The sequence below is a fragment of the Mus pahari genome, chromosome 11, assembly GCF_900095145.1.
Source record: "Mus pahari chromosome 11, PAHARI_EIJ_v1.1, whole genome shotgun sequence".
Lineage (NCBI taxonomy): Eukaryota > Metazoa > Chordata > Mammalia > Rodentia > Muridae > Mus > Mus pahari.
In genome coordinates this window covers 5589985-5600714 of record NC_034600.1, presented here as the reverse complement: position 1 = coordinate 5600714, position 10730 = coordinate 5589985, and the positions used below count along the sequence as shown (strand labels likewise).

Below are 10730 nucleotides of genomic sequence, written 5' to 3'. Positions count from 1 at the left end.
CCATGAATACCCAGACCCTTTGTGGCCCTGAGCTGGGATGTAGTGAAGGAGTATAGGGAGAGACTGAAATCATCTTGGGAGCATGAGATCAACCCCACCATCCCCTAGGTTCAGAGTGAGCATATCTCAGGCCATAGAGGTGCTAAGGAGGGAACCATTCCATTTCCTCCTATAGGAAGCCTGGTTCTGACCCAGAAAGTCCCATGATGGCCATGTGCTTGTGTCCAGGAACAATTGTGAGAAGGACGCCGTGATTATTGCCCTGGTCAACAGCATGACTTCCCTGTATGCATCCATCACCATCTTCTCCATCATGGGGTTCAAGGCATCCAATGACTATGGGAGGTGCCTGGACAGGTGAGCATAGGTGCTGTACTGGGACTTACAGGGCAAGGTCATCAGACAGATGCCTACAGTGGAGTCCACATATGTACAGAATGCATGGGCATGTCCCCTTTCTCTGGGGCAATGAGATGAGTAGTGTCCTCTGAAGATTCCTGTCCACTGGCAGCCTCAGAATATGATTTGATTTGAAGTAGGTCTAAGAAGTAAGACTATCTTTGGTGGAAGAAAAGTTGGAATTGAGTTGAGGTAGTCCTGGAGCAGAGTGGTCCTAAGGCAATGACAGATGTCCTAATGGGACAGAAATAGACACAACAGAATAGACACAATAGAAGAAATGGCTGTGATAGAGAGGACAGAGGCTACAATGCAACTGAGCAATGGCTATGGCCACTGGGTTGTAGAAGAGGGGTGCATTGGTTGCTTTTCTTATCTATGACAAAAAGTTACCTGGTGGAAATAACCTTCAAGGGGGATTATTTTCCTCATGGTTTTAGATTCTAAACTTTAGGGAGTTCAATTCATGCTTGCTTGGTCTCATATGGTCACATACACATAAGGAGTGTGTGTGTGGAAATTCCTCAAATCATTGTGAACAGGAATAAAAGAAACAGAAAGGATCAAGAAATAAACTCTCCCAAAGATACACCTCCAGTCACTGACTTCCTCTTTAAGTCTCTAGACTTCAAAGAGACTTCAAACAGCACTACCACCCCTGAGGCTAGGACTTCACACATGCCCTATGTGGGATGCTTTCTCTCTCCACCACTACATTCCACCTCAGCCCCTGCATCACATGGCTATTTCATAATAAAAAATGCATCCAGTCTGTCCAAGTATCCTCAAAGTCAACAGTTGTAACATGGCTTGAAAGTCAAAGTTCAAAGTCTCCTCTGAGATTGACACACATTCCTAGCTGTAAGCAACTGTAACATCAAGAAGGAAGATATTTCAAGATAAAGTGGGAAACATTCTCATTTCAAAAGGGAGGGTCAGGAGAACAGCAAAGAAGGACCAAACCAAAGCAAGACTGAAAACCAGAAGAGACCGATGTGAAATCCGGAATCTCTGTGTCTGGTGCCCTGGACACATGGTAGTGGTGTGAGTTCCAGCAGGCCTGGGCAGCTCCACTTCCATGGTCTTGTCAGCTGTAGCTGCGTGGCCTCTCTCTTGTACTGGTTCTTGTTGCCTGCAGCTTTCCTTAGCAGAAGTTCCAAGTATCCACAGCAGCTTAGGTAGGCTTCACCTTCACAGCTTCCCATGCTGACTTCTCAGCAGCTTCCTCTCGGAACTGTGACCTCATTTCACCTCCTCCTGGCTTCCCAGGCTTTTCTTAGAAATCTAGGGGGACCTATAACCCCTATATTCTACACGCTCATAAAAGCAGCATCCAGCGGATGATGCCAAAGTTTGCTATCCCCATACTGCCAGATCCCTTACTGATGAGGTGAGAATCTGCCTCCTTCTCACTCATGCCCACATAAAGATGCCCCCATTCTTGGTTCACAGGTAGAAATTACTTCCCCTTTCTAATTATGGCCATGCAGGTATCCATGAGACACCAAAGGCTCCAGGAAAGTTCTCATTTGGGTGCTGTTATTTGCTCGAGAACTTTCCTGGAACACTGGAACATTTGCTGGATTGTAGAGTATCCAATTTCATCCTCACTGGTCTTTTTCCTGCTCCTGCAGAAATATCTTGAGCCTCATCAATGAGTTCGACCTTCCAGAGCTTAGCATCTCCAGGGATGAGTACCCATCTGTCCTCATGTACCTGAATGCCACTCAGGCTGAGAGGGTGGCCCGACTTCCCCTGAAGACCTGCCATCTGGAAGATTTTCTGGATAAGGTACCCACAGGGACAGGAAGGGAGGGGTGTCCCTAGGAAACCAGGGCCACTTAGGGAACATGCAGAGCTGCAAAAGGCTGGGGACATATTCCACAGGAAACTACAAAAAAAAAAAAAAAAAAAATGTTGGTCAGTCCATCTGCATCTGGCAGACAGGACGACCTCAGAATGACAGCATTGTTGGGATAGAGAACCCAGGAGGGAGTAGTCAGAGCCTGGTCATAGAGGCCAGTGGATGCTGGGGACCCACAGGCACCAGGTTAGGGATGGCACTCAGGGGGAAGATTCTCAGGGCAGTAGTTCCTGGTCATAGAGGCCAGTGGATGCTGGGGACCCACAGGCACCAGGTTAGGGATGGCACTCGGGGAAGATTCTCAGGGCAGTAGCTCCTGGTCTCTGACTCCAAGGTCATAGATTCTCTGTTCAACTGTGCCATATTCCTTATTCAAAGAGAATCCTTCCTTCTCTCAGAGGTGTGCTGGTGGCATGTCTTCTCAGAAAGGCAGGGTAGCAATTATGACACCAGAAGGTGTGTGTGTGTGTGTGTGTGTGTGTGTGTTTGTGTGTACTTAGGTCATAGTGTAGAGTGTGTACATGTCACAGTATGTGACACACATGTCATGGTGGGTGAGAGGATGCACAAATGTGATGCTGTGGCTCAAGCACACTTCACAGTGCAATGTATACCTGTGTCATGGTGTGGGGCACGTATATGTTCCATTGTAGAGTACAAACATGTCATAGTGAAGGTATACATGTGTTGTGGTAGGGGTGCATATGTGTTATAGCATAGATGCACATGTGTCATAATGAGGGTGTGTATGTGCTATAGTGTGGAGCATATATGTAGGGCACATGTATCATGGTATGAGCTGTGTCCATGTTATGATGCTATATACACATCTGTGTATGTGTACATATGTCACTGTGAGTGTGTACACCATTTCAGTAGAGCATTAACAGGTAATAGTATGGACACACATGCATCATGATATGGGGTGTGTACATGTTACAGTGCTATACACACATGTTCGTGTGTGTGTGTGTGTGTACATAATAATGTCACTGTGAGAATGTACACGTTACAGTGGAGCATTCACATGTAATGGTATGGATGCGCATGTATCATGATATGGGGTGTGTCCATGTTATGATGTGAGGTGTGTGCTGTGTACATGTCCACAGCACAGACTCTGTATTGCAGAGTGCCTCGGGCCCAGGCCTGGCCTTCATCGTTTTCACAGAAGCTGTCCTGCACATGCCAGGTGCTTCTGTGTGGTCTGTGCTCTTCTTTGGGATGCTGTTTACCCTGGGTCTGTCCTCCATGTTTGGGAACATGGAGGGTGTCATTACACCACTATTGGACCTGGGGATCTTACCCAAAGGCATACCCAAGGAGGCCATGACTGGTGAGTAATTGCCTGGAGGGCCAGTCCTCACTGTCTACTCTCGCCTGTTGTCCACCCTGCTCACTGTTCAAAAGCCCATCTGGAAGCAGAGCTCTGGGGCCCATGTTCTCGGAGAAGGCTGTGCCAGGCTGACTTCTAGAGTCTGTGAAGCCCCAGTGCTCCCAGGTTGGGGAAATAGTGAGAAGGAAAGGATGGCGGGGAGGAAGATAGGAGTGGGAGTAACGGAGAAGGAAGATCTGGGCTTTTCCTCTCCTAGTCTTATGCAAGCTGAACCCCATTTCTAGCAAGTCCTCCCTGTTGCATGGCACGGCCCCTGATGGGGGTGGGGAGGATCAAGGGTTGAGGGCAAGGATGCCCAGGGTCTCCTGGCCCTCTATCTCACTGTCTCTCACCCTTCTTACCTTTGTCCCCAGGGGTGACCTGCCTTGCCTGTTTCCTCTCAGCCATTTGCTTCACACTGCAGTCTGGAAGCTACTGGCTGGAGATCTTTGACAGTTTTGCAGCTTCTCTGAATTTGATCATCTTCGCCTTCATGGAAGTGGTGGGAGTCATTCACGTTTATGGGATGAAACGGTGAGCTGTTCCCATTCCTCACCTCAGGGCATGCAAGGAATGGTATTGTGGTGCAGTGCATGTATGCACACCTGTCTAGATTTTGGAGACACTCTGAGATAGTACCTATTTTAGTCAGGGTTTCTATTCCTGCACAAACATTATGACTAAGAAGCAAATTGGGGAGGAAAGAGTTTATTCAGATTACACTTCCACATTGCTATTTATCACCAAAGAAAGTCAGGATTGAAACTCAAGCAGGCCTGGGAGCAGGAGCTGATGAAGAGGCCATGGAGGGATGTTCCTTACTGGCTTGCTTCCCCTGGTTTGCTCAGCTTTCTCTCTTATAGAACTCAAGAACCAGGGATGGCACCACCTACAATGGACCCTCCCCCTTTGATCACTAATTGAGAAAATGCCTTACAGCTGGATCTCATGGAGGCATTTCCTCACCTGAAGCTCCTTTCTCTGTGATAACTCCAGCTTGTGTCAAGTTGACACACAAAACCAGCCAGTATAGTACCTTAAGATCCAGGGTGGGGTCAGGATGCCCACTATTCTTGATTTTTAAGGATGAGATGGTCAATGAGGCCATACAAGGAAGCCTGAGCCAGTGTCTTCTGCAGGTTCTGTGATGACATTGAATGGATGACCGGGCGGCGGCCTGGCCTCTACTGGCAGGTGACATGGAGGGTGGTGAGCCCTATGCTGCTGTTCGGAATCTTCCTATCCTACATTGTCATTCTGGTCCAGACACCACCCAGCTACAAGGCCTGGAACCCCCAATATGTAGGTCCTTCCCACAGTGCTGTGGGGATCCCTCTGGCTTGACCTAGCACCCATGGTACTACCCACAGCTTAAGTGACCTACACATGGCAGTGTGGTCTGACCACTTCTGATAACAGGGAAATTAGAGCTGTAGATATGATGGTTGGCTATAAGGCCTGAGGCTGCTGCCATTTCAAGGCAAGGACTTTGGTAAGCAGAGAGTGGATCCCATGGTGTCTAGACTCTAGGGTAGCTGTTCTCAACCTGTAGGTCATGACCACTGGGGGAAGGGGTCTGAAAAACAATTTCACAGGGTCACCTAAGACGATTGGAAAACACAGATATTTACATTATGATTCAGAACAGTAGCAAAATTATAATGCAGCAACAAAAGTGAGTTGGGGGTGACCACAATATGAGGAACTGTATTAGGTCACGGCATTAGGAAGGCTGAGAACCACTGCTCTTGGGACATCATGGGTCCTAGTAGCCTTCTTGTTAGGGACATGGCCTCATTTCACTGTCTCAGTGTATCTGGGGACAAACAGCCAGAAAACTGCTCCTTTTCTATCTGTGAGAAGACAAGTGATGAGCAGAGAGTGTTTTATGATTAGCAATATGACCCCAGCCTTGGCCCAGTCTCCTAAGGTAGGGTAGTCTCTTCCAACTGTGAGCCCTGTCCTTTACCCAACTGCCCGGTCCTCAGAAGCACAAGTGCACAGTTCAGAATTTCACCTGCACCCATGCCTTATCTCCTTATCACGAGAGCAATCCTTTCCAAGTCATTCCTAAAGAAAGACCCCAGCAGGGACCTGCAAAGTAGGCTGTATATTTGAGAGGTTTTCATGAGAACTGACTCAGTAGATGTACCTTCTACTTGCCCACACAAACACACAAGAAACATCTGAAGTTGGGTGAGCGATGTTGCCATGTCACAGAGGAGCAAGCTGGGGACCCAGAGTGATAGTTGTACAGATCCAACTGGCCTCGTGGTGGTTCCCACCCTTAGGAGGGCTGGGGTAGAGGAAATTCTGGCCAAACTTCTTTCATTTTTTCAGGAATCCATGTGCTCACTGTTGTTACAGGAAGGGGGTGGGGTGAAGTGGCCACTTATGTTGGTGGTGACCAAGAATCTGCCTGATTCCCCTTGGAGATGGGTGGTGTGGGCTCTGTCAGAACACATACCTGAGCGTGCTCTTTTGTTCTCACAGGAACATTTTCCCTCAAGAGAGGAGAAGTTCTATCCAGGCTGGGTGCAGGTCACCTGTGTGCTCCTGTCCTTCCTGCCCTCACTGTGGGTCCCTGGAGTTGCTCTGGCTCAGCTACTGTCCCAGTACAAACAGAGATGGAAGGCTACGCGTCTGAAGCTACAGGAGAGCAGAGGCTGCTGAGGCGAAGACCTAGGGTAGATCAGGGTTGGGAGGAAGGAAGACCTGTGCCCACTCAGATGCAGCCTCATTACACTCTGTCCGCTACTGAGACCACGTGGTTATTGCTTTCCCAGCTTTCTGTATGCTGGAAGACTCAGATTCAGGGTAGCTGCGTGTTGCCCAGTGGGAGTCCATGTGATGCCATTCCTCCAAAGCTAGGTCTGGCAGGATGCAGTCTGTGTGGACATGGCTTTCCCCTAGAATCCATGCCGAGCTGGGTAGCCCTCAGTTACTTTGTTGGTATAGTGGCAAGACCGTGGAATCCCTTTTCTCGGAGTGGCCTCCACATTACTAATTTTAGAAATCCAGACCTAATTCTGGTCTTCAAGGGAAAGCTGAGCTCAGGGGTGTGGGGAACCTGACAGGCAGGAGACTTCTTCCTCCTCCCATATCATCCTGGTGTTACCACATCTATAGAGAGAGATCCACAGGTGCAGATACCAGACTATTAGAGGACTGAGTACCCATGTCTACAATCATTACTGCAGGGGTGAGGTGGTCACAGCTGAGGAGGGGCTTACTGTGCTCCGACTGACCAGACATATTTCGTTTTTTATTTTTCAAGCTTGTCAAGAAGGTACAAAATGGCTCCTGGACAGTTAGATTCTACTCTCTTGAGAGTGATAACCAGATATTCACTCACATCTGTCCACTCACTGGTACTCTTCACCAGTGGGCCTCTGCAGCCTTGAAGTACAGCCATGACTCCAAAGTCACAGCAGGGCTCAGAGAGCCCCCCTTCCCCCTGCTCTGTTTTCTGTCCCTTCCATCAGGATTGTGAAACCAGGGTCGTCTCTGAAACCTGGGGACTTGGGCAAGCATGTTCACTTCTTGCCATCTGTACCAACCAGTGGCTTTGTGATGTCAGTTGACTTCCCAGGCACAGCAGACCCTGGTGCCTTTGGGGGGAGAGGGTTGGGAGGGGGAGAAGGACAGTGGTACTGTCCACGGTGATGACATTTTAAGCAAGAAAGGTTTATGTGTGTGCAAATGTGACTCTTACTGGAAGCCACCCTTGTCAGGGCTAGCCCAGAATTCAAAGTAAACATGAAAGTCTCTGTTTATCCATCTGCATATCCACTGAGCACTATACACAGAATGAACCCCAAGGTTCGCAACAGAAAGTACTCAAGTCTACAAAGGGTTAAAGCCTGCACTTGGTCCAGCATCCTGGACTATGACAACTGCCTATGTCCATCCATTCTGCCATTGACAAATACTCTTGATAAGCAGGAATATAAGAGGCACCTATCCTTATACAAGGTGGTATCTTATGTCCATATCATGTTTCAAAATTGGGTTGTCATAGGGGCCTATTATCAGGGAAATACCTTCAGTGTTGGGCATCATAAAGGCAGGGTGGGCTCTGCCAGCACCTTGGAAGAATATGCCTTCTGCCAGGACTGAAATGGAAGCATGGACCGTAGAATTTGGAGTCCTGCTTAGCCATAGAGAGCAAGGGCTTGGGTGCTAACCTCTTCAGAATAGTCCATTCTGCACACATCCTTGATACAGCTATGAAAATATCCAGGTAGAAGGATAGATGGACAGGAGGCATGTCCAAATGGGTGGCTTACAGGCAGGCATATCAACATATGGGCAGTTCAAAACATCAGAGGTTCCACCTCTATCAAACAGGTTGATTGTTGGAGCCCCTGATGAGTGCCTGGAATATTGGGGTGGCTGACAAAGCACCATTCAGGATGAGATGAACAAGGGGCTAGACTGCAGAGCAAAGGTGAATAACCTGAAACTGCATGACCATGCCTACATGCAAGGTATCCTCAAGTTGACCCTACCCTTGAGAAAACCATGAGCAGGGCCTGTGCAGCAAAAACCAGACCACAAAACCTGCAACCTGTTGGAACACACTACTTCTCAGGGCAACAGTGTCAACATAGAAATGAAGCTGCTATGAAAAGCCTGTGAACTCTAAGATGGACATAGTGACCATGTCTTCCTCAACCACATGAAACTCAGACTTCTTCTCTCAGTATTCTTCTTCACCATAGCTTTATCCAATGACTGAGGTTAGGATTATACCTGGAGAGGTGTTCATCTACACTCTACAGTGAGAGGTAATTCTGTATCCCAGGTGATCCTGAGAGTACAAGTTCAGACAAATCAACTTACTGTATGGGAAGCAGCCCCTCTTACATATGGGTGGAGCTGGAACTCATTGTGAAAGACACCCCCATTGTGACTAGGGAGTGAGTCTGTAAATTTGTGGATAGCAGTTCTGACTGGGCTACAGAAGTCTCTGTTGTCAGAAAAATGAGTTCCCTTTTGGTTCTTGGTCTCATTAATAAAATAATTAAAAATGGACTCAGAAGGCAGCTTGAGGATATTTTTTTAAAAATTAAAGTTTGAGAGACAAACAATACAAACAGGATAAAAATTATTGCCAAAGGAGGGGAGACAGAGAAAAAGTTATACCTTTTAAACTAGACATGGATATAGAGAAATTGAAAAATCCCAGAATCCCAGGGAGAGCATGTTTAGGAGTGCCAACCTGTAGAACTGAATTCAGGGGGTATCTTATTCTAGGATTGCTCTAATGATACATGGCTATAAACAGAAATATAGTTTATTAAGAAAGAGAAAGTACTCCCAAGAATGAGACTATGCTTAGTAAGCTTGGAAAAGAACTCAAAGAATACTGGAGCAAGTGGCCCATATTTCTTTATTGGACTATGTAGCCCAGCTCACCTAAGTTTGTGTATCCCGCTCATGTCTGGTATCTGATTCATTCCTTAGAAAAAGTCCAGGTGAAGAAAGACTCCAGTCTTCCTCTGAAAAAAAAAAATGGCTTCTTTCCCATGTCAAGCTTGATCTTTCAGTCCAGTCTCTGTCCCTTGCCACATGTCCCCACACGGGCCCTCAGAAAAACAGAAGCTCATCCCAAACATATATGTACTCTTAAGTGTCCTGGAGGCCCAGAGTGTGAATTGGATGGATCTCACCGAGCTAGGATTGAGGCATGCTGGGCAGCGCCTGTCCTTTGCTAGTCTGGTTGATAGTGCCTTCATTCCTGGGCTTGGCCCTTCCCTCGGATTCAAAGACAACAGTGGTTGTCTTAGTGTTTCTATAACCCAGATCTACTTAGCCTTCCCTTTTACCAACCCCTGTGATGATCTTAGGTCCATCCAGATAAGCAGGATGATCCATATCTACAGGTCAACAGACCAGCCCCCTTCACTCCATCTGTAACTTTAGTAACACTTCATGATCAGGTAGCATAGTCAGTTTCTGGGGGGACCAACACATCTCTGTTATTATTGTTCTGCTCACCACAAGTGTGATGGATAGACACAAGCTAAAGTCATCTGAGAGGAGGGAACTTCAATTAAGAATGTACACAATCTTGTAGGGCATTTTCTTAGTGACGGATGTGAGAGGGTCAAGTTCATTATGGGTGGGTACACCCCTGGGCTGGTGGTCTTGGTTCTATAAGAAAGCAGGCTGAGCAAGCTATGGGAAGCAAGCAAGAAAGCAGCATTCCTCAAGGCCTCTGCATCAGCTCCTGTTTCCACGTTCCTGCCCTATTTGAGCTCTTGTTTTGACTTCCTTTGATGATGAACAGTGATGAGAGTTGTTTTGGTCATGGTGTTTCATCACAGCAATAGTAACCCTAAGATAATAAGCTCTTAGGGGTGAGGGGGACTTTGAAAAGTCCATCAAGTTTTGGGAACTTCCTTTAGCTCTTTAGTATCATTCACATGTTGTCTTAGTTAGGGTTATTATTGATTGCTGTGGTGAGACACCATATCCAAGGCACCTCTTTATACTGGGTCTGGTTTGAGCAGGAAAACGTAAAGCCAACCCAAAGTGACATACTTCCTCCAAGAAGGCCACCATACTCCAACAAGGCCACACCTCCTAATAGTGCCCCTCTCTATGTGCCTATGGGACCATTTTCATTCAAGCCACCACACAGATAAATGTCTAGGTGCCAAGTTTTGAGCCCAGTGTGTGGGTGTCCAAAGAAGGGCAGAAAGGAACTCTTACCCTGCAGGGGAGCTCATGACTGGCTCCGTTGACCTTGCTGCCTAGTGCTCAAATCCTTTTCATTGCTGTTCTTTGACTCTGTGTGCTTGTTTGTGAGGTCAGAGAACAAAGTGTCCTTTCCCAGGAGCCGTCTGTCTCAGGGTTTCTATTGCTGTGACAAAAACACCAAGTTGGGGAGGAAAGTGTTTACTCAGCTCACACTTCCAGATCATAGTCCGTCACTGGGAGAGGTCAGGACAGGAACTCAAGCAATGCTGGAATCCAAATGTCGGAGCTAATGCAGAGACCATGGAGGGGTGTTTCTTACTGGCTTGCTCCTCATGGCTTGCTCAGCCTGCTTTCTCATAGAACTCAGTATCCCCAGCCATGACA

General features: G+C 47.4%; 1 protein-coding gene across 2 annotated transcripts in view; it reads left to right on the top strand.

The window, feature by feature from the left end:
• Slc6a18 (solute carrier family 6 member 18) overlaps positions 1–8677 on the top strand; it is a 17152-nt gene extending 8475 nt beyond the window's left edge. The window contains exons 7-12 of one of the 2 annotated variants that reach the window (XM_021208566.2): positions 229–357; positions 2034–2190; positions 3674–3764; positions 4013–4172; positions 4778–4940; positions 6132–8677. In XM_021208566.2, the coding sequence (XP_021064225.1) occupies positions 229–357; positions 2034–2190; positions 3674–3764; positions 4013–4172; positions 4778–4940; positions 6132–6311 (880 nt within the window). In that variant the 3' untranslated portion in view covers positions 6312–8677. Of the gene's footprint in view, positions 1–228; positions 358–2033; positions 2191–3394; positions 3600–3673; positions 3765–4012; positions 4173–4777; positions 4941–6131 lie in introns of both variants that reach the window. The other variant, XM_021208564.2, reaches the window with a different exon arrangement.
• Positions 8678–10730: the final 2053 nt, after the last annotated feature.